General features: G+C 43.7%; 1 protein-coding gene across 1 annotated transcript; it reads right to left on the reverse strand.

Moving 5' to 3' along the window:
• Positions 1 to 4,567: 4,567 nt before the first annotated feature.
• Positions 4,568 to 24,121, reverse strand: MDH1 (malate dehydrogenase 1). Its single transcript, XM_030557929.1, has 9 exons — positions 24,018 to 24,121; positions 12,103 to 12,201; positions 10,920 to 11,016; positions 9,824 to 9,999; positions 8,425 to 8,547; positions 8,082 to 8,258; positions 6,214 to 6,327; positions 5,858 to 5,947; positions 4,568 to 5,209 (listed from the first exon to the last, which is right to left on the reverse strand). The coding sequence occupies exons 1-9, from the start codon at positions 24,018 to 24,020 to the stop codon at positions 5,084 to 5,086; spliced, it is 1,005 nt and encodes a 334-aa protein (XP_030413789.1). The 5' UTR covers positions 24,021 to 24,121; the 3' UTR covers positions 4,568 to 5,083.
• Between the last annotated feature and the right edge of the window lie 112 nt (positions 24,122 to 24,233).

A 24,233-nucleotide genomic window follows, 5' to 3' on the forward strand; every position in this document is an offset into this window, starting at 1 on the left:
ATTATTAGGCCCCATCTGTATGGCCATCTATTGCAATTCGATTCTTGATTTTATTCCCCATCTCTTGCTCCCTCTATTCCCTGCCACTAAAACTACCGCTGTGACCACTCTTTAACCACTTTTTTTCCTGGGACAACAGCCTTGTCAACTAATGTGTAATTTACAATCTCACTACCGTGCACTATGGTTGCCTGACAGGGGTGACACTGGGGGAGAGCAATGCAAAGAATCAACTTGATATCAACAGAGCTGGCAACATGTTTTGTATTTAATTAGCTTAGAAGCTGGAAACCTGAGGTACTTAGTTGGGCACAGCTACCCAATAACAGCAGTAGTAGGGAAGGATGCTTTCAGAAAGATGAACCATAACTTGCTATCCAGTTCAGTGCTGAGTGACGTTGTCTTGCTTTAATAGCCCTGGGTGGCTGTAGACCCCAATTTAAAAAAAGGACATCAACCTTCTCCCCCCCCCCCCCAAAAAAAAAAATCCAATGATTGGTAAGGAACAAGTTATTAACTGCTTTAAAACCCAGAGATTCATTGGAAAAACTTTGCAGATCAGGAAACTATGTAGAGATGGTGTGCATGTGTACCACTGACCTCTACTGGATGGAATTATAACTGCTTGTCTGTGAGTAATAGGCCCATGTTGCTAAGGTCTTGGCTACACTTGCAAGTTACAGCGCAATAAAGGAGCCCCGGGCGCACTAGCTCACTACGCGTCCACACTGGCATCTGACTCCGCAGCTACAGGGATGCTGGTACTCCACCTCCGCGACAGGAATAACATTTGCTGCACCTTGGCTACAACACCCGGGCATCGGTGTGAATGAGGTGTTGTGTTACTGCACTCTGATCGGTCTCTGGGAATGTCCCATAATCCCCTTAAGTCAAGTGGCCACTCTTGTCATGGTTTTGAACTCCTGTAGGAATGCAGAAATGCCCTTTCAAAGCTCTGTTGCTGACAGCTGGCATGCAAGCCATTACTGCGGAATGCTGTGTGTGAGAGAAAGAGGCTGGGGGGGAGGGGAGGTCTGCTGCTGTCTGAACTTACAAGACAGCGTGCTGACATGCTCTCCCCTCCACATACACACAATACACTTCCTGTCACACTCCACCCCACCCATTTTAAAAGCACATTGCAGTCACTTGCATGCTGGGATAGCTGCCCATAATGCATCATTCCCAATGCCGCTGCAAGTGCGCTCAAAGCAGTCAGTGTGGACAGACTGCAGCGCTTTCCTTATTGCGTTCTACGAAGGCTGGTGTAACTCAAGGAGCTCTACCTCTGCAAGTGTAGCCATGCTCTAAGTTTGATTCTTTGGCTGAAGTGATGTAGCCTATGCTTTTGGAAGAAGAGTCTGAGCTCTGTGCCCACTGTCAACTGGAAGTACGGAGTAGCCATAGTATGAACTGAAACTGGTGACAACTGAGAAATCCCAGGTCCTCCTACAGAATATTTCATTAGGATGCTACAAATGCAGGGAATGCTAGGGTGTATAAGCCAACTCGTGTTCTTAATTTGTCTAAATAATGAATCATGCAGTATATGCAATAGTCAGCACTTCAGGGATAAAGAAATTGGACAAAACCCATCCATTGTCTTTTTTGGCTCAGTTAGTCAAAGTATTCAGAAAAAACAAATATGTACAGCAGCTGTGCAATTAAATCCTTAGTCATAAATTAGCGTGCATACTAAAAAGGCATTTCCGTTGCAAAAGCAACACCCAGAAGGCCCCTTTCTTTCTAGGCTAGAGCTTGTATTTCCATCTAGATTAAATACCAAAGGCACAGGCAAACAGAGGAATTAAGTGCCTCTTCTCCTCAACTGTCCGTCACCTGATCGCATCAGTCAAGCACTCCTACAAAGCTAGCACGTGAATATTTTTGGAATCTATTTCTCTGTAGGACTTCCCTATGTGAACACATATTAACATTTCCATTTTCAACTGAAAAGGTCCATTCTATTTACATAAAATTCTCTGTCATTTTAATTGGGCTGTAGTTATCCTCCTTGCATTACTAGTTGTGATGCAAAATATGTCTTTGCAAATGAAAAAATGCTCATGGGGGGAGGGGAGGAGGAGTGAAGAACTTTACCAAATTGCCTCTCAGGCCAACTTCTCCTTGTATGGTTTCAGAGCATCTAGAAACAGGCAAGATGGCATGACAGTATCACGTGCTTGTTTTACTCAACCAAAAAAGCTGCTAAGTGCCCAGTTCAGCAATGCTCTGGCCCCTGTGCAGTCATTTGCAAAGTGACCATATAATGCTTACGTTCTGAGCTGGTAGTGTTTTAACCAGTGTAAATGATTATCCCAGGAGCAGGGTTATGGTGAGCTAGGCCCAATGTACTTATAAGATATGGAACTGGTGGTATCACCTATAATTATTGGAGGAAATAGCAAAGCAAAGGTAGCTGTGATAGGGAGCAGCAAAGCAATATAATAGCTGTCTTGACTCATTTTCAGCCTGAAATCAGTTTTTTACTAAAATAAATAGAAAAATTTCAGCCACATCTCTTCCTGAGCAGAAACACTGCTGGGAGTTGAGATGGACAAATAGAAAAACCTCCATAAGGTTGACTTCGAAGATTTTCCTGAACAGCATCCCCTTGCTGGACAGGGGCTTAAGGACCATAGAGTTCTTCTGTCAACCTAGCTACTGCCTCTCCGGGAGGTGAATTTAGGGCTATCCCTAGATATTGTGGTACCCTATGCAGCCCTCCCCCCGTACTCCCCCGCAGGGGTGGGGGGCTGGCCCAAGGCCTCCATGGGGAGGGCATACCCAGGCCTCTGGGGGGTGGGAGCATGCTCAAGGTCTGTGGTGGGTAGGAACAGGCTTGGGGTTCAGGGGGGAAACTTCCTCCCAGCAGGAGATGGTGGAGCAGAGCAGGTTGGGGCCAGGTCACTCCACTTCCCAGTGATTGCAGGGCATGCCTGACTCCTGCTGCAGTTCCCTGGGATGCAGCTCAGGGAAAAGGGGTGAAGTGAGGGCAGGGCTGGGGCAGAGCGGCAGGGAAGCACAGGGGCAGGGGTATATGTTTGGGGAAGAGGCGGGGCCAGAGCAGAGGGGTGGGCAGCTTTCTTGGCTGGGGATCAGGCTGGCCGCTGGAAGAGCGCACAGCTGTGTAGGGCACCAGGAAATTTGGGGCAATTTAGTGTCCCAAATTTCCTGGTGCCCTACACAGCTGTGTAGTTTGCATATAGCTAAGGATGGCCCTGGGTGGATTAACCCTAAAGCAGTGAAGCAATATAGCAGCACAACTGCAGAGCCATTTAGTGCAGACTCTTACTAGGGGCACGGCCTGTCTTCTGATGCTGTAGTAAATCCACCTTGCTAAGAGGCAGTAGCTGTATCAGCTACCATCTAGCAGTGTTGACACTAGGCCTTAGGTCAGCTTAATTACCTTGCACAGGGTATGAAATGTCCCATCACTTCTCTGCACAGTCCTTGAACCAATCTAATCCATTTGAGCGTTCACAGCTAACCCAACTGGATTTAACTGTGAATGAGTTTTTAAAAAAACACCACTACTTGAAACACATGAAAGGCAAGATGTATGACATTATCCTTTCCTCCCCTACTTTTGTGATGGGATCAGTCAGTCCAACTCTGCTGACAAGCCAGAGTTTTTATATAGAGGCACACTGCTTCTACCCCCCCGCACACCCCTTTCTTTCTATGGCCAAATCTCTCAGGGTGCAAAGAAGGAAAGTTTTGGCGATGTCACTTCAAGAGAAGACATCTGCAAATGTGTGAGAATAAGTATTAATTTGCTTTTCTTCCATCATCTGGGTCAGTTTCCTCATGACTTCAGAAATAAGATAGTATATTAAGCTATTGTGCCACCTCCCCTAATACTCTAGCATGCATCTGTTCCAAAGTGGGTGGAAGGGAGAAAGCATCTCATGTTTAGAGCTGTAATGTTTAGCTGCCTATGTCCTCTAAACACCTGTTCAGAAGGGCACAGAAGGGAACTAGTACATTCACAATAATGACTTCCATTAGTTAGCAGGGGTACTGTGCCCCGAGATTAAAAAGGAAGGAAGACATGCAGGTAAGCAAAAGAATCTCACATGAATGCTTGGGTCTGTCAAAGACCTTGACCCAGAAGCCTTGATCACAAATTAGTAGCTTTTACTATTAAGCTAATAAAAATCTGTCAGTTGTATCACAGACATCCTTTCAAGTGTCTAGCTATTGTATACTAACTACTGCAGCTCCGGAGCTCTAATTATTAGGATGTGTAATTTACCCATCCCAGGACAAAAAGCTCGACTGTCTGTTTCTCTAAACACAGCACAAATAGAATAAGTGGTATTTTGGTTGGAAAGAGCAACATGTAAGTGCTAATCATAAGTAAGACTTCCCAAAGACCTGTGTAGCCTCTATCCCTACCTTCTAAGCTTTGCTTTCCTCCCCTGCCCTTTTAACTCAAGACTGAACACAAGAGAATATTTTTACAAAAGCCATCAGTTATATGGCTGCCCAGGGAGGTATCCTGCCCATCACACAATTTACAGAGGCAAAAGTATGTTTAGAAAAGTCAGAGAAGACAGGGAGATGTGATTGGCATCCATTGTGCCATTAACCATCCTTTAATGTTTCTATTAAACACAGTCAGGTGTAACCAGAGTGAACAGTACATGCTCTGTATCCATCAGCTAATTTCCTACTTGCATTTTTAAAATAGGTAAGTATTAGTTCAAGGAGAACTATTGGCATTTTTATCTTCCTTTTAATATTAAGCCACTTGAATGTTAACCCTGACAATTCAAATGCCACCAGTGCCAATTTCTGAACAAGACTGAATGACTATTCTCTATTCGATACAGAAAACGTATATTACTGAATCGACAAGTTTTGGTGAAAAAAGCAGAGATTTTGAATCGCTTGTATGTTTAATTGCCAAGAACTCTTGATAATAGGCACACGGGTACCAATAAGCACGTAACCTTTAAAGTGAATGACTGCCACAAAACAAACTTGAATACGGCAACAGCATTTGTTACTAGATTTACAGACGACTTTTAGACTCTTCAGCTTTTAAAGGATTTTCTAAATCTTGATGATCAGCTAGTCATGCACTGGAAATAAACTCCACAGCAGTCTCCTTTTCTTCCATCAACTCCTTTGCAGTCAGATCCATCTTCTCTCGGGAAAAGTCATTAATAGGAAGACCTTCGACAAACTTCCAGGTTTTATCCTGTTTGAAAGTAAGTCTGTATGAGAACAAGTCTTGTACGGTCTAAAAGCAGCACCTAGTTTTGCAGTTTTGGTACGCCAGTGAAATGAGAGACACCTCTGAACACAAATGCTAATCTGTGGTCCAGAAATTGTGTTAGAACACATGCTTGCTCAAACTGAAACCACGTGATGGTGTAGAGAAGATGTGTTTCTTTAGAAGTCTGCTGTAGTATAGTGACTAGAGTTTGTCAAGAGAATGAGAATTACAAGTTTACCTGTAAATATCCCCAAACAAACTGATTGAAACAGATGGACTTGTGTCTCGGATTTCTTTTTTACCTGAGCCGTCTATAGAGCATTAATATTTTTCTTCAGATTCAGTGCAGAAGGTTAGTTGCAGTGTTTTCTTTCTACCTCCTTTTCCCTACACTTCAGACTATGTTTTTCTGCAGCCATCCAATATTCATTTGACAACTCAAATTATGGAACAGTGAGTGTAATGGGCATCTTGCAGTGGGCAGAAGTAGTATGTTGAAAGCCTGATTCACAGCACCAATGATCCAAATCCTAAAATGCTGCTCCTGAAATCTACATAACCTCCTCCTACTTTGTATATAACAAGACATTTCAAAAGTTAAATCTTGATAGATTTAAATAGTGTAGTTACCTTGATTACAACAGGGAATGAATAGAGCAAATCCTCAGGGATACCATAGGAATTTCCATCAGAAATGACTCCCATGGAAACAAATTCCCCCTGAAAACAAAAAGTTAGTGATAAGTAGCTCTCCTGGCTATTACTGTGGGCACAAATTTAACTAAAATTACTTTCTCAGAGAAAACAAACAATTTATAATATAGACAGCCTTGCTGCATTTGTTATAGTCCCAAGTGTGTAATATCTTCTGTCACTCATGATTAGACAGATTAATCTACCCAGTGTTGCTCCAGAAGGTCATTAAAACACAAAAAGTTTAAAGAGATTAGTCAAGAGCACCTCTTATGTGCCATAGCAATATTTACCTCTGGAGTGCCAAACCAGATGTCCCTCACATGGTCACAGATAGCTTTGGCAGCTGACATTGCACTGGACAGCTTCCTGGCTTTAATAACAGCTGCACCACGTTGCTGAACAATCTGTAGTAAAGACAAAAGGGACATCTTATTTGCATATAGTCAATAAATGACAGAAGGCTTAAGCAAGCAAGTAGTGGCTTTGTCGTCTAGTCACTGTTAACATGCTACTGCTGGGGGAAATCTGTGCCACTGCGCAAGCGCAGAATGTGTGTCTCTTGCAGAATAACTGAATCTGATGGGGAGATGAAAGGAAGATGCACTTACACTTTTTGCCTACCAGGGGCTGATGTGGGGGGTCAGAAGAGAGGGCAACAATCTCATGGGAGGGAGCAGCCAGCTGTGGAGAGGGAAGGGCCAGAAGCTGACTTCCCAACTGCCCTGCCCATGGGAGGCAGCACAGGATATGGGAGGGACAGAGCAGGGCACACTAATCTGCTGGGGGGCAGGGGGGAAGACAGACCGAGGCAGGGGCACAGAAGCTAGTGGGGTGACAAGACTGAGCCAGGAGCTGAATGGGGAGGGGGAGGGAGGAACAAGGACACATGGGGACGGGGTAGACGTGCCTGACTGAATGGGAGAGGCGAGGGGTCAGCCAGGGTTTGCATAGGGAAGGCTCCCCAACAAAACAGAAACAAAAAACCAGCCTCCCCCCACATTTCTCCCACCCACACCCAACAAGCCTCAAGGTTCACTCCCAGGCTCCTTCCCAGCAATTATTTCCCTCTCCTGCAGTTCCTCTGTTACCCCTGACTCCCCTAAGCCTTTGCACTGCTTCTAAAAGGGGTGGCAATAGTAGTTTAAATGAATTATTACTCAGAGTTCTGTATTAATATGCCCAGCAAGGAATGTGTCCAAAAAAAAAAAACCAACAAACGTTCTGAATCTTTTGTTGTCTGTATTGTTGTCCCCTAGGAAGCAAGCACCTCTGAACCATCTTAATACCCCCTCAGATGACCACACACACATTTATGTAACAGACCAGCTATATGATATTCCCATGAGGGCCTGTCCCAGCTGTGTGCAGCAGGCCAGAGTCAAGGACCCAACACTGAAGCCCTCCTGTTTAAATCTAAGGACTCCAGCACCTCAACTCTGAGTGTATAATAAATTAATTAGAAAAAAGGGACCTCACAACCCCACATAAGAAGCAAAGGACTCCTTTTATAGGTCAAACATATCTTAAATTGCATCCAGAAACAAGCTAGAAGGTAGCACAGCCTATGGGGCACAGGCAATTCAAATTCTTTATGGGAAGCACTGCTCAGCAGTCAGTCAAACCACACAATTCTTGAGTTAGAAAATGGCAGCCTTTAAAAAAAAAAAAAAAAAAAAAAAAAAGAAATCCACTACCCTCATTCCCAAGTGATGATCAGTATATTCAGAGGGCAGCTTTCCCAATTCTAGGGACTAAAACTACTGAAAAGTGAACTATCCTCTCCCTACAGAGGCTTGGACACCACATGACACCCTGTGGCAGCAATTTTGACTCTCAACATTAAACTTTCACTATTGATCATGTCAGCAGAAAAAAAAAAATCCAGCTAGCATACTTATTTAGGTTTATGCAAAAGGAAACACCACAGGAACAGGACTACAAATTTTAAAGATGCAAATATCTGATTATTCTGACAATCTATTTGAAGACAAATCAATTTTAGTAGGACTGGAAGATCTGCTTTGCTAAGGTTTGCCATAAGATTTCCATCGTGTATGTATTAACACTAGCTTTTTACACTGGAGTCAGAATTAGTCTAACAGAAGCACTGTATTGTCCAATTATGCTGATAGATCATTAACAAAACAGAAAATCTTACCGTGATAAAGTCACCCTTCAGCCAGCTGTCATCTTTTACTGCTTCATAAACGCCAACTTCTTTTCCTTGCACTTTCACCTTAGCATGGGTAAAATCTGGATACTGAGTGGAGGAGTGATTTCCCCAGATGATGACATTCTTCACATCATTAGCACTTACACCAAGTCTCAGAGCAATCTAATTTGAATTTAGAAAAGACATGGAACATATCAATTTCAGCTACACTTTAAGTGTTTAGTACATCTAAGGATAACACACTGCTTTCTGAGAAAGTTTAAATTTAAACACTTCTTTATAAGACAGATGTAAGAAGGTATTCTAGCCCTGGATGGATTCTTCCTACCTGGGCTTTAGCTCGGTTGTGGTCCAAACGAGTTAGACAGCTGAAGTTTTCCTTTGGTATTGAGGGAGCTGACTTCGAAGCAGTCAGGCAGTTGGTATTTGCTGGATTTCCTACCACTACAACCTAGGAAGGCAATGAAGGGGAGTAGGACAAGAAGAGAAGTCAACTGTTTTGTCAAGTTACCATTTCTGCAAATTCATTTCCTGCAGCTGGGTAAACACAACATTCACCATTTGTAAAGAAGAGGCTTTACTCCAAAGTAGCTGTCGAGAAATGAAGACAGTCTTGTTTAAATCCTAAACACATTGTATAAATCACTAATTTAAAATAGCTTATCAAAAAGAAAAAAACGACACACAAGAGGATAGCATAAATATAGAATCACAGAACCGTTCATTTTAAATGCTTCTTCACAAGTGCCTCTATAATAAAGGAGACAAGTATTAGATATCAGCACTATTTACCTCCAGTCTAGTTTATTTACCTCTGCCCTGCAAAAACCCCCATAATCTCTTAATACACTACGAGATTTACACACACAAACTAGTCAGCTCTTTCCTTGCTTGCTTTCTGCTCCGCCCTCCCCGTGAAAGTTTCCCATTAAGATAGCTCTATTTGAAGTAAGATGCTGCATCTCAAGTCGTCAGTTTCTCTTGTTAATATGAAAAAGGACAGATTAATTGATGAAGAAAACAGTGTCAAGCTCCATACAGCCTCCATCTGGTGAGCTGATCTAGAGACATGCTTTTATATTTCCCTTTTTGAGATTCCAACGTCTCAGTTTCTCATTACTCTGTAACAGCTGATGCTAATTTTTATTTCAACTGTAGAAGACACTGAACAGCCCTGTAGACTCAGCAGGAAGTTCATCAGCAGAGGAAGCAGGCATTAAAGTCAGTTACAAAGCACAGTGGGAGAATGAGTATGAGATTAGGAGCTGTAGGAGGGAAGCCACATGAGTCCATTCTTAAACAAAGCCTATTTTTATTTTATGTGACTTCACTTGACTGATATTGAAGTCATTAAATTAAAGCTACAGATTCATATGAAATAGGAGCCAAGTTTGCATCAGTAAATTGGTTGCTCATTTGCATGTGCTATTATCGATAGGAGGCCACCTCTTCTCACTCTACTGCTCCCCACCTCTGAAAAGTAACTGCAGGACACTACACACTCCTACCTATCATCTTCTGTCAATGAGAATGGACTGGGATCATTCCCTTGATCAATGGGATGCCTCCCTTCAGCCTTTGGCCAATACAGAGTATTTGAGAAGCAAGACTTCCATAAAACAAAATTTGTCATGCTACATCTGTACTACTCTACAGCTCTTGCCTGGATCTTTAAGTTGCTTGGTAAAGAGTTTCCAGTTAAAAAATGAAACAGTTTCTGTAATCACCTTGACAGTCTTCTTGGCATACTTGTCCAAGGCTGCACCCTGGGATTTAAAAATTTTCACATTTGCTTTGAGTAAATCTTTCCTCTCCATGCCCTCTCTCCTTGGCATGGAGCCAACCAGAATTGCTACGTCAATATCTTTAAATGCAACCTCCTCCTTGTCTGTTGCAATGACCTCTGTAAGCAAAGGAGGGAAGAGACAGAATTAGTAACAGACCAATCTTTTGGTGAGCTCCATGGTAACATAAATGGAATTATTCTTTGGACTACCTTCTATTTAAGCACTGTCACAGCTGCCTGTCTGATTACAGACACCCCTAGAGAGCAAATGCCCATACTTACTACAGCAGTAATTAAACTTTTTCCTTACACTAAGTCGTCAATGGGTGTTAGCAACTTCTAACATGAATGAATTATGCATCCTCATTTGTTTGCCTGTATCTTTTGATGTACCCTATACATAGTACTCCTCACTTCTCCATCCCATGTAACAAAAAAAAAATCCAGCTGCCATTCATGACCCAAATGAGTTTCTTTCCTCAATAACCAGTAATATTAATTCACACTGGAGAAGGTTTAGTAAAACTACTCAATCTGGGAAATTTTATTTATCAACTGATATTTGAAACAGCTACTATAATAACTACAGCATTGCCCATTAGCTCACTTTCTTCCACCTCAAGAAACTATACTCAAGAATCCATAATTTGTTAGACAAGTTGATCAAACCATTTCTCAATTTTGTCTTGATTTTTTCAGGGATTTTCAGAGTTTGTGTTTCATAACTACCACAGAAAAAAGCATTGGCACATCAGAAAAGACAAAGCTATTTCACTACTAGGCCAAGAGGCCTATCATGACATGATAGTTCAAGCAGCCAATTGTTTGCCAGATACATAAACATGCATCTTACTTTCATGGTTTAAATAGTATAAACCAAATTCCCAGATATTACATATGCAAATACCAATTTTGCATATGCAAGTATTGTAGGTGACACTCAAACACCCATTTCTGAAGAGTTGATCATACTTTTTACAGTCTGCAGTTAATCAAGCTAAGTTAACTTTCAGAAAGTCTGTATTCCTTTTGATTACCTCTCAGCAGTGAAAGGGCACAGTCTTGTAGTTCCATGATTACACCATCTAGTACAGTCATCATGGGAGTGATATCCAGCAGTACAAGAACAAGAGGCTGAAAAACAAAAGTATACCGAATAATAAGTGTAGGCTTACTCAGTTTTTCAATTATTTCTTCCTGCAGCTAGATATTAGTTAACATCACCCTTTGGGAGAGGTGGGAATGAATAACAGCCGATTTACTAAGAGAGTGACTAACAGCAGCATCACAATTCAGCACTGAATGCATATAAAAAACACGATGCAGAATAACTCAAGGCTCTATTTCTTCTCTTCAGGCTCACTGCTAGGTTTGCCAACGGTCTAATCACACAAACTCAAACATCCTTTCCCTGCCCTGCCCCTTCCCCGAGGATCCGCCTTGGTCACTCCATTCCCCCTCCCCCCGTCGCTCGCTTTCCCCCATCCTCACTCCTTTCACCAGGCTGGGGCAGGAGGCTGGGGTGCAGGAGGGGGTGGGGGCTCTGGGCTGGAGCTGAGGAGTTTGGAGTGTGGGAGGGGGTTCTGGGCTGAGCCTGGGGCAGGGGATTGGAGTGCAAGCTTGGGAGGGAGTTTGGGTGTGGGTGGGGGCTCAGGCAGGAGGCTGGGGTGTGGGAGGGGGTGCAGGTTCAGGACTAGGGGTGCAGGTTCCAGCTGGGCAGTGCTTACCTCAGGCAGCTCCTGGTTGGGGCGCCGTGCATTCTCTCTACCTGCAGGCACCACCCCTGCAGCTCCCATTGGCTGCAGTTCCTGGCCAATGGGAGCTGCAGAGTCAGTGCTTGGGGTGCAGGCAGCACGTGGAGACCCCCTGCCCACCTCCCAGGAGCTGCAGGGACATGCTGGCTGCTTCCAGGAGCAGCGCGGGGCCAGGGCAGGCAGGGAGCCTGGCTGCCTTAGCCCCTCTGGGCTTTTAAGAGCCTTAAAATCTCCTGGTTTGGCTTCAGTAGCCTCCAGGAGATAGTCTCCCAATATCAGGCTCTCCCAAAAAAAAAAAAACGGGACGGTTGGCAACCCTACACTCAGAACAGTAACTTATGTCTTTGCATGAAATGTGAAGGCTCACAGGAAAACTTAATTCCAAGTTCATCAAGAGATTTTACAGAGATTGTTGTTTCTTCAATACTGTTGAATAAGGCAAGTGATAGTTCAGTTTAACCATTACCTGTTCTTTGCCAAAGACATCGCCCTTGGCAAGGCTGTAGAGCAGAGAATAGGCAATCTGACCAGCAGCTCCAGTCACTAGGACTTTAATTGGTTCGGACTGAAAAAAGAAGAAAAAAAAGCCAAAAACAAAACACACCACTCAGTTAACACATTGCTGGCGATACAGTTTCCCCTGATTAAAGAGTCATTAAACATTTTCAGCAGTTATTGTAGAAAGGGCATTAAAATATTTAATACTTCTGGATGCAAAGCATGTGCAAAAACCCAGAACAGGGTCAGCGCCTAGGATTCTGCTTCTCTTTTAAACCCATAGCAGCACTCCCAAATGTTTTCTGGGAGCAGACCAGACCTGCAGAAAGGTAGCCAAAAAGCTGCAAGTTGAAACCCCAGAACCAGAAATATTCCAAGACTTGTTTGCACTTTGTTCCGAAGAGAGTGGTGGGGAGTATTTTTAAATGAAGGCCAGAACAGTTTAAAGTATGGGGAAAAACACTGCCTTTTTAAAGCATAGGCACTTCAAATACAGACTCACAAGATTCCCTTAGACTACAGTGTAGCTTTTATGCTTCAAAAACTTATTGGAGAGCTTGCACAAGTCTTCAGAAGATTGGCAGAACATGCAGCTTAGAATTACATCACACTATATTAAAGACTACTCTCGTTACATTAATTTGCAGATTTACTTGCAAATGGAGATTTGTAGAATACTGCAAACCTAGATAACTGGTGGACCTGTAATTAGGACACCAACTAAAAACTTATGTAGCAATTCAAGTGAAATACTCAAGAGACTGTGGAGGCATTGTGGATAGTTCTCTGAAAACATCCACTCGATGTGCAGTAGCAGTCACCAAAAAAAGGGTGAACAGATTGTTGGGAATCATTAAAAAAAGGGATAGATAATAAGACAGAAAACATATTGCATCTATAAGTCCATGGTACGACCACATCTTGAATACTGTGTGCAGATGTAGTCACCCCATCTCAACCAACTTGGAAAAGGTCTATAAAATCATGACTGGTGTGGAGAAAGTAAATAAGGAAGTGCTATTTATGTCTTTTCATTATACAATGACTAGGGGTCACCCAATGAAATTAATAGGCAGCAAATCTTAAAAAAAAAAAAAAAAAAAAAAAAGGGGGAAGTATTTTTTCCACACAGCGCACAACTCTTTGCCAGAGAATGTTGTGAAGGCCAAGCCTGTAACAAGGTTCAAAAAAAAAAAACACGAACTAGATAAGTACATGGAGGACAGGTCCATCGATGGCTACTAGGCAGGATGGGCAGGGATGGTGTCTGTAGCCTCTGTTTGCCAGAAGCTGGGAATGGGTGTCAGGGGATGCATCACGTGATGATTACTTGTTCTGTTCATTCCCTTTGGGGCACCTAGCATTGGCCACTGTTGGAAGACAGGATACTGGGCTAGATGGACCTTTGGTCTGACCCAGTATGGCTGTTCTCATACAAAAAAAAAAAGCAGTATACACACCAGCCTTTTACCTACTGTTTTTCACTGCCCAAGAATCACCCCCAATATCCAGAGGCAGAGTGAAGAGCAATGTGTCTTATATCAAGTTCTCATGCAGCCTCAGAGCAATCTCCTGGGATTGAGGTTAAGCTGCCATATTTGCAAGTGTGAAAAATACAAAGGATGAAAAGAGCAATACCTCTTTGTTTTAGAGCTTGTTTACACTAGGAAGGTTCTGTCTGTATGGGTACGCTAGCAAAAACTCTAATGTGAACATTTATATTGATATGAAAGTATTTATACCAATGATGACGACGCCAGGGAAGGTGACCCAGACACTTAGTAATGGAGTTGGCAACACAAACTCTAGCAGCTTGCTACTACTTTCCAAATGCAACATGTACAACCTAATCAATCAATCCACTGTTTCAACGGGCCAACAAGTATAAGACAACCTGGATGCATCCTTGCTTAAAACACTGGCACATGAACAATTACATTATTATCTGGTGAAGAGCTCTCCATGATTTAATGCTGGTCAGATCATAGACTTAGGACTAGTGCAGTGTCACTCCATATTGCTCTTGAGCAACAGACAGCAAACCAAGCAGTGTGGATTTGATTTAAAATCCAATTGATTTAAATTGCTAGTCAAGAAGATTTGATTTAATCATAGATTTCTACAAAAAAGTGCAATCTGGAATACGCTGCTCAAACAGTTTCACTTTTGTTTCTACTGCCTGTCCCTCCTGTCTTACATTTATCTCCAGACTTCGTCTTGTCCAGATCTATTCTGCCCCCAGCAGTCTGTGTACACAAATTTGCAGAGGGACAACAGTGTTGAGGTCTGTTATTTCTCACCTCTATATATTATTTATTTAATTTTAAAACATTTTTGCTGTTAACAAGCATGTTATCTCTGGAGACACTAATCAACAGTTTGAGAACAGCAAAACTAAGCATCTCTGATGGTACCTTCTAGACTGAGCCCCACTGAGAAGATAGAAAGATTAACCTAAATACTCTATACAGATGCCCGTGGAACCCTATAATATTGGGTCCCTAATCCATGAACTATTGGAACTCATTTACAAAACTTCTCTTAAACATTACATGAATATATTGTCTCATACTATAGAATTTATAATCCCTATTCCCATGATGAGATATCTTTGAACTATAAATGTATCTTAATTGAAACCATCTTTAGATAAAATGCCTTTTGGGGGAGAGGGGAGGAACATCAAAAAAAAAATCATCAGATTTAAAAATCAGTGCTCATAACTGCCGCAGCGATTTAAGCGGGCTCCATGCATGCTGTGCTATAGTGTCTGCATGGAAAAGAGGAGCAAAACGATTGTCTGCAGTTGCTCTCATGGAGTGAGGGGCAACTGATGACTAGCAATCCCACAGTTCCCACAGTCTCTGCCAGCCATCTGAATTCTGGGTTGAACTCCCAATGTCTGATGGGTCAAAAACATTGTCGCGGGTGGTTCTGGGTACGTCGTCAGCCCCCTCTCCCCCATGAAAGCAACAGGAAAGAAATTGTTTTTCACCTTTTTTCATTGTCACCATATGTTTACTGGATGCTGCTGGCAGATGCAGTACTGCAGCACTACACAGCAGCATCCCCTTGCCTTGCTGACAGCAGACGGTGCAGTATGAATGGTAGCCGTCATCGTTGTTCTGTGGGTGCTCCTGGCCGGCCTCAATGAGGTCAGTCGGGGGTGCCTGAACAAAAATAGGAATGACTTCAGGTCATTCTCTTTTAATTGTGTAATGGAGATTCAGTCCTGCCTGGAATATCATGCCAGCTGGAGGCTTCTGCCTCAGGCTGTTCTCCCAGTCTGCGGCACTGTGTGGTCACACTTACCCCAGCCTACTCCTTGCTCCCATGGCTCATGAAGCCTGGACACCAGGCTGAGCAAGTGCAGAATGGTGGTTCACTACTTCCCTGTAAGCCATCCGCCCTGCCCCTCCCTTTGATCTCTGCTTGCAGAGGCAATAAAGTCAGCGTTGTTTCAAATTCATGCATTCTTTATTACTTCATCACACAAATGGGGGGATAACTGCCACAGTAGCCCAGAAGGGGTGGGAGAAGAGGGAAGCAACAGGTGGGGTTGTTGTAGGGGCACCCCCTAGAATGGCATGCAGCTCATCATTTCTGCGGGATGTCTGGGGCTCTGACTGGGAGCAGCTATTTGCATCTGTGGTTCTTTAGTAGGCTTGCCTGATATTCTAGGTAGGACTGAATCTCCATCACACAAAAAACTTAAAAGGAGAGAATGACCTGGGGAGTCATTCCAATTTTTGTCCATGCACCCCCGACTGACCTCACCGAGGCTGGCCAGGAGCACCCATGACAGCAGCAGACGGTACAGTATGACTGGTAACCATTTTTGCTGGGTAGCACTGCAGTACCGCATCTCCCAGCAGCATCCAGGAGACGTACAGTGACAGTGAGCTGAGCGGGCTCCATGACTGCCATGGTATGTCGTCTGCATAGGTAACCCAGGAAAAAAGGCAAGAAACTATTTTTTCCCCTGTTGCTTTTATGGGGGGGAGGGGGCACAGGGGAGCGTCGACGACGTGTACCCAGAACCACCCATAACAATGTTTTTGCCTCATCAAGCACTGTGAGTGAAACCCAAAATTCCAATGGGGGTGGAGACTGCGGGAACTGTGGGATAGCTACCACAGTGCAATGCTCTGAAAGTCAACACTAGCCTCGGTACTGTGGATGCACACCGCCGATTTAATGCACTTAGTGGGGACACACAAATGACAGTATCGATTTCTTAAAAAAAAATCAATTAAGTAGAACTAACTTCATAGTGTAGATATACCCTAAATTACACAATTTCAGCTACATGAATAACATAGCTGAAGTAGACTTACTTAGATCTACTACCGCTCTCCTGTCAACTCCCCTTGCGTCTCCCATTCACATGGAGCAGAGTTGATGGGACAGTGATTTGCAGTCAATTCGATGCATCATCACCGCATGTTGATCTCCCCCAATAAGTATAGACAAGCCCTCCATCACCGTACCAGTATAGCTTGTGATGGTTCCCATAAGGAGGGCTCAACCAAATTCATGGTCCATTTTGGTCAATTTCACAGTCACAAGATTTAAAAAACAACAACAAATTTCATGATTTCAGCTATTTAAATATGAAACTTCACAGTGTTGTAATTGTAGGAGTCCTGACCCCAAAAAGGAGTTGGGTGGAGGCAGGTAGTGTCAAAGGGTTAGAGAGAGAGTGGGGGGGGGGAAGGAAATGCTACCCTTACTTCTGCACTGCTGCTGGTGGTGCCTTCAGAGCTGGGCGGCTGCCGCATCTGCGCTGTCTCAGTCAGCAGCTGCCACTCTCCAGCCACCCAGCTCTGAAGGCAGCGCAGAAGTAAGGGTGGCAATACTGTGTCCCTCCCACCCTCGGGGCAACTTCCTTTTGGGTCAGGACCCCCAATTTGAGAAATGCTGGTCTCCCCCATGAAATCTGTATAGTATCCAGTAAAAGCACACAAAAGACCAGATTTCACATGGGGAGACCAGATTTCATGATCCGTGATGCATTCTTCCATGGCCGTAAATTTGGCAGGGCCGTACCCATAAGATATAGTGGTATAAATGCTTCTACACTGGAGCTTTTACTGACCCAGCTATGCCAGAACAAAGAGACACATCCCTTACCAGCATAGGTATGTCAGCTGAACTTTTAAATTTAGATCAGGCCTTGGGATGGTAACAAAATCCCAGTCTGGCAGTCAGTGCCAAGAGTTACCACCTCAGAGAAGCTTTTGTGGATTTCCTAATGAAAGCAGCTTCTGGATTTAACGTATTCCCCTTTAAGTATTCAGAATCCAAGCACTATGGCTTCATGCTGGTGTTAGATAACTATAAAATGAGGCCATCTAGAAACAGTCTAGTTTCATTATATTAAATGAAAAACAGCAAAAATTAGGAGGTTAGAATATTAGGACTCCAAGGTATAAGCAAGTTCAGTTAGTCACTCCTACAGTAATTGTGTATTGTCAAACTTAAGTCAAACACTTTGAGATATATGTATCTCAAAATCTGTCTTTTGAATGTTTCCTGTTCATTAGCATGTGAGGTTAAGCTCTCAATTCTTGTTACTACAAGTCTTGAAGGTGTAGAATTTTTTGAAAAAAGGATACAATCATTCCAAGAATGATGGCTATATTACACAACCACAAGATAGAGAAGCAGCATTTTCCATGTTCTTTGATGACCGAACTGTGAATCTGGCTAGATGACAGAACTGTACAAGTTAATTAGCATTATGTAACCCAAGAAGTCTGCTTTGTACCAGATGTTAAAATCTAGTCTTCAGCAAGATGTTTCTGAAGGGGCTCTGTTTTCTGTCAGACTAAGTGAAATGATGATCTTTCTGCTAGTTTGTGATAAAAATGACAGTTGTAAGAAACAATGAAAAATGAAGTTATCGCTCAATTACACAAACATTTAAAAACCATCTTGAACAGGTCTTGAAATGAGACAATATGCAACACTGGCACACCAAAATTCATGTGTTCTACTTTTCATCACTTCAACTTATTTAGTAATACTGCACTTCTGGCAAAATGAAAGCGTGACTTCCAACTTAAATGATGGTGCTATCATGTTTTATTGGGGGGGGGGGGGAAGGAGTTGGCACTGTTTCTCTGCATTGTAACACTTCAGCAAGTCAGTTGTGATTCCCCCCCCACTTACTATTGTTACAAGCAATACTTAAGGAAACTTAATAGATTAAATAATTTTTAGTTTACTCTATCCAGTCAGTTTCAACCATTTCCCCTGTAGAATCAGCTTGCACAGGCGGGTCTTTAACAGCAACAAGAGACAAGACTTGCATAGTAAAATGAGAATGCCACAAAGGTTGGCTTGGGGGTGTGAGGCAGGTGTAGCACCCAGTATTACTAATGTTGTAAAAATCATGGAGTTACTGTCCCCCCACAGCACACACAGGCCTGGTCTACACTAGGCGTTTAAACCGAATTTAACAGCATTAAACCGATTTAACCCTGCACCCATCCACACAACAAGGCCCTTTATATTGATATAAAGGGCTCTTTAAACCGGTTTCTATACTCCTCCCCGACGAGAGGAGTAGCGCTGAAATCAGTACTGCCATGTCAGATTAGGGTTAGTGTGGCCGCAAATCGACGGTATTGGCCTCCAGGCAGTATCCCACAGTACATCACTGTGACCGCTCTGGAAAGCGATCTGAACTTGGATGCACTGGCCAGATAGACAGGAAAAGCCCCGCGAACTTTTGAATTTCATTTCCTGTTTGCCCAGCGTGGAGCTCTGATCAGCATGGGTGGCGATGCAGTCCCAAATCCAAAAAGAGCTCCAGCATGGACCGTATGGGAGATACTGGATCCGATCGCTGTATGGGGAGACAAATCTGTTCTATCAGAGCTCCGTTACAGAAGATGAAATGCCAAAGCATTTGAAAAAAATTTCCAGGCTATGAACAGAGTCCACAGCACAGTGCTGTACGACAAGCATAATGGAAAGATAAAGAATCAAATGGACACTCATGGAGGGAAGGAGGGGGTACCGAGGACTCCAGGTATCCCACAGTCCCCGCAGTCTCCAAAAAGTATTTGCATTCTTGGCTGAGCTCCCAATGCCTGTAGGGTCAAACACATTGTCCGGGGAGGTCCAGGATATATCTCGTCAATGTACTCCCCCTTCTCCCCCCATGAAAGAAAAGGGAAAAAAATTGTTTCTTGACTTTTTTCAATGTCACCGTATGTCTACTGCATGCTGCTGGTAAACGCGGTGCTGCAGCACTGAACAGCAGCATCCTCTCCTCTCCCTTCCCCACTGTCAGATGGTACAATGCAGGACTGGTAGCCATCCTCGTCATCATCCCATGAGTGCTCCTGGCTGGCCTCAGGTGAGGTCGGCTGGGGGCGCCTGGGTAAAAATAGGAATGACTCCTGGTCATTCCCGGCAGATAGTACAAAATGACTGGTAATGGTCTTCATCATAGCAACTGGGGGTTGAGCTCCATCAGCTCCCCTCTCCCGCCTTCATGTCTAAAGGAAAGATTCTGTACTGCCTGGGCTATCATAGCAGCTGGAGGCTGCCTCCCCCTCATTTTATCGTACTAAAAAGTCAGTGTTTCTTATTCCTGCATTCTTTATTACTTCATCACACAAATGGGGAGACACTGCAACAGTAGCCCAGGAGGGTTGCGGGAGGAGGGAAGCAATGGGTGGGGTTGTTGCAGGGGCACCCCCTAGAATGGCATGCAGCTCATCATTTCTGCGGGATCTGACACGGAGCGGCTCTCTGGTACACTGGTTCTCTAGTACACTTGCCCCATGTTCTAGGCAGAACTGACTATTTTTAGATAAAACAAAACAAATGAGGGAATGATTCGGGGAGTCATTCCCATTTTTGTCTTTGTGCCCCCGGCCGACCTCAGTGAAGGCCAGCCAGGGGCACCCATGAAAGCAGCAGACAGTACAGAACAACTGATAACCATCATCTCATCGCCAATTCACATTGACATGGCAGTCGGTACAGAACAACTGATAACCATCTCTGCTACCCTGCAAAGGCAAATGAATGCTGCTGCATAGCGCTGCAGTACCACCTTTGTCAGCAGCATCCAGTACACATACGGTGACAGTGACAAAAGGCAAAACGGGCTCCATGGTTGCCATGCTATGGCGTCTGCCAGGGCAATCCAAGGAAAAAGGGCACGAAATGATTGTCTGCCGTTGCTTTCACAGAGGAAGGAATGAGTGACAACATTTACCTAGAATCACCCGCGACACTGTTTTTGCATCACCATGCATTGGGGTCTCAATCAGACTGCAGGAACTATGGGATAGCTACGGGATAGCTACCCACAGTGCAACGCTCCAGAAATCGACGCTAGCCTCGGTACATGGATGCACAGCGCCGAATTATTGTGCTTAGTGTGGCCACGTGCACTCGACTTTATACAATCTGTTTTACAAAACCGATTTATGTAAAATCGGACTAATCCTGTAGTGTAGACATACCCTCTCACACAAAACACAACACACCATAACTGGCTTAAGCCAATCTTTCTTTTAAATTGTCTCAATTTTATTTTATTATTTTTATTAGCTTTTACTAGTTTAACTGTTTATTAGCTGTCTAGGTTGAGTCTTTAGAATGCTCTCACTTCATGTATTCAAGATTCTTCTCTGCAACAATGAGTATCTTTTTTTTTTTTTTTTTTTTTTTTTTTAAGACAAAAAACAACCAACCAACAGGTTTTCATGCATGTGATCTCTAGATTCAGGAGCCAGGGCATTAAAAACAAATACTAATATTGTGATTGGTTTTAAACACAAAAATGGCAAGATATAGCAGCGCTGAACCACTGAAGCTACATTTAAAACCAATTTTGTTTTAAACTTGCTAGATGTCAAGATGATCATGTCCCTGTACACGGTGGCCCATTCTTTCAGAAAGGAACCTTCGGTACACAGGACAGTCAATTTAATCTGTGACTTGGCTCCTACACTGAATTTTAGTAAGAATGCTTTCATGTGCTGGTAACAAGATCAGTGGCCTTCAGTCATTGCCACTGTTTGGAGTTTGTTACATGAAATATATAGAATAAGTTCATTTAACATATTTTGAAGTTATTTACCTCCCCTATCAAATTCAAAAGTTTGGAAGAGAGCCAGGAAAGGGTATGGAATATTTAGTTCTATACAAGAGAAAGGGTGGGAAAATAAAGTGTTTCATCGTAGTAGTGTGTACAGAACCCTTACATCCTCAGATAGCTTCAAAAGACAACATAAGTAAAGTTCTGGAAAGGAGGACAATAGTCTTTTAAAAAGAATACTTGGTTACAGAGCACAAGCTTTCAATCTCAAACCCATAGCTGACATCAGCACCATTTATTCCCTTCCCCCCTTTTACATAAGTGTTTATTACCTTAAATTAGCATCTTTTGCAAAGTGTTAACACCTTGAATGTTAACAGGATTTAGGACTTCTCAAACTTGCTGGATACAGTACTATTTAACAAAAATAAGACAGCGATGCTGCAGGTAGCTACAAAGGATAGTATTAAATTAATATTGGATCGTCCTCCTACAGTAGGATGTGGGGGAGGGGGCAGAAGAACTCTCTCTTACCTACACAGAGGTGGACTGTGTTACAAAAGGCCTTACCAATCTGTAACTTAATTATTAACTGTGATAACGTACCTTGATTCACAACATACAAGAAAGTGGGATTAAGATGACAGTAATCCATGCACAGTTCAAGTTTTAGCAGTAACCCACCTTGCTTTATAAAACATTTTAAAACTATAAAGCAGTTAATATTACTGCAGCTGAAAGCTTAGGAGTCAGATATCAGACCAATAAGACTTGGTCGAGAGACCAATTCTTGTCTGAAGTGTCCTGGTAGCTGTGCTGGTCCCACGATATGAGAAAAACAAGGTGCATGAGGTAACCTCTTTCACCAACAGAAGCTGGTCCAATAAAAGAGACATGTTTTTGAGCTCTACAGGGGTCTTCTCATTTCTTTTGCCTTACCCACCTTGTCTCAGACTTTCATTCTGTCCTTTCCGTATTTTTTAGTAGAGGAATTAGTTGAGAAAACTGCATTCTGATACAGTTCAGAGAGTGGTGAGACAGTTTAGCACTTGAAGTTACTAGCTATGTGCAAGTACTATACAGATGTAATGCTCCCCAGTCCGTTCTTTTAAAATGGAAGTTGAGATAGGTGCTCCTAAATGTGAGTGTTGTTCACGTAAGGATTTGGCTAATAGTAATTATACGAAATCATGGGGGACTTTGTTTTCAGAAATTTCAAAACGGTCATCCCTAATACTAAATGGGATTGGGAACATCATGAATTGACATGACTGGAGTAGTGTGAACATGAAATCAAAATGACAAGGTTCTCCAAGGAGTAGAATCAATAGAGTAGCATTTTAGACATACAAACAAAACAAGGTGGGGTAGAAAAATCTGGAACTGAAGAGCAGGATTTAGGATCAAGGAAGCCATGAGGGACAACAAAACAAAACAAAAAAAACCCCATGACTAGAGATAGAAGAAGGGTCATCTACATATACATTAGATAGCGACAGGAAGCAAGTAATTTATACATGACACGGCAAGCAATATCATAGCACTATACACATTTAACCTGAACAAAATTCTAGATGCATCATAGATAGGAAATGGAAGTGACTTGAAACTTTTAAGGCCAGAGCACAGGCAGTGTGTGCCTTGTTGTTACACCAAAATGACAGAAGCAGTGTAATGAATATAGCTCCTTGCAGTGCTTTTGGTGATGTAATTAACACCTTATTTCTCTGCTAAAATAGAATGTTTATATCTCAGGCCTTTGCACACAAAATAGCTTTTCAACTCAACCATTTCATTATTATCATCATAAGAAGAAATACAATTGAAATCCAGGACTAGTGTCTGGAATTAGTTCCAGCACCCATTCCCTCTTACCCAACTACATCATTTGAACCCGCTTAAGTCACACAGCTTGAACAGAAAAGGAATTGGAAAGTAACACAGAAGAATGTCATATGATCCCCTAGACCTGTGACATTTAGACCAGGATACAGCACTTTTATAGAAATCACTGAATCAGAATTGCTAGTTTGAATCCTGCAGCAGACATGCACCCTAGTTGGAACAGCTTGAGACTCAGGTGCCCTTGTTCCACATTAACCTACTGGAGAACACTTTCAAAGCCACCTCGAGACACTGCTGCGACGTCACCCACTTCCCCTCCCCCAAGCCAGCAATTAACAGACGGTTTCTATAAAAAAAACACACCAAGATTTTACCCAGCAGCTGGCAGATCTGCGTACAACCACTACTCATGCCGATGTGCCCGTTGCAAGCAGCCTACAATGTTCAGCAACCACCCGAGGCTCTGGCCCAGGCTGCAGGCTCCATGTCCTCTGCTGCAAGGATAAGGGGTCACCCCAGCATAGGAACGATGGCGCCTCACCTCGAAACGTGGCCGACCGGCCCCGGAACCCCTACTGCTCGCCCTACCCCCGATTCTCCTTCCAAGGCACATACTCCGCGCATGCCCCCGTCCCACCAGGAACTGCACAGGGACACCCCTGCACCCACACACACATCACGGGGCCTTGAGGGCTCCGAACCCCCGCCCCACCCCCACGGAGAAGGGGTGCGGGAGGGGGATCTGTACCCCAGCGCTGCACACATGTAGGGGTTACCACCCCCCCACACGTGTGGAGGGAGGGGATCTGCTCCCCAAGCCCCCACCCCAGGCAGGGGCGACCCCCTCACACATAGGGAGAGGGGTAGGGAAGAGGTAACCTGTACCCCCAGCCCCCCACCCCAGGTAGGAGTCACCCCCCCATATTCTCCAGAGGTGGCTTCGCATCCCCCGCAGGCCGAGCGGTACTGACCATGGCTGGGCGAAGCGGTTGTCCGGCTGTGTCGCTGCCTAGCCTCAGGGTCACCTCTAAGCACAGCTAAAGCAGCAGCAGCTTCGCGCACGGCGCTGAAGGTATTAAGCGGGAGAAGGAGGGGGCTGATCCCAGCGGGCCTCCCCTCGCCGCGCAGCCGCCTGGGTTCTGTAGTCTCTGTCCACCCTGCCCTCGGCGCGTTCCATTCAGTCTTAG

The sequence above is a fragment of the Gopherus evgoodei genome, chromosome 3 (assembly GCF_007399415.2).
Source record: "Gopherus evgoodei ecotype Sinaloan lineage chromosome 3, rGopEvg1_v1.p, whole genome shotgun sequence".
Lineage (NCBI taxonomy): Eukaryota > Metazoa > Chordata > Testudines > Testudinidae > Gopherus > Gopherus evgoodei.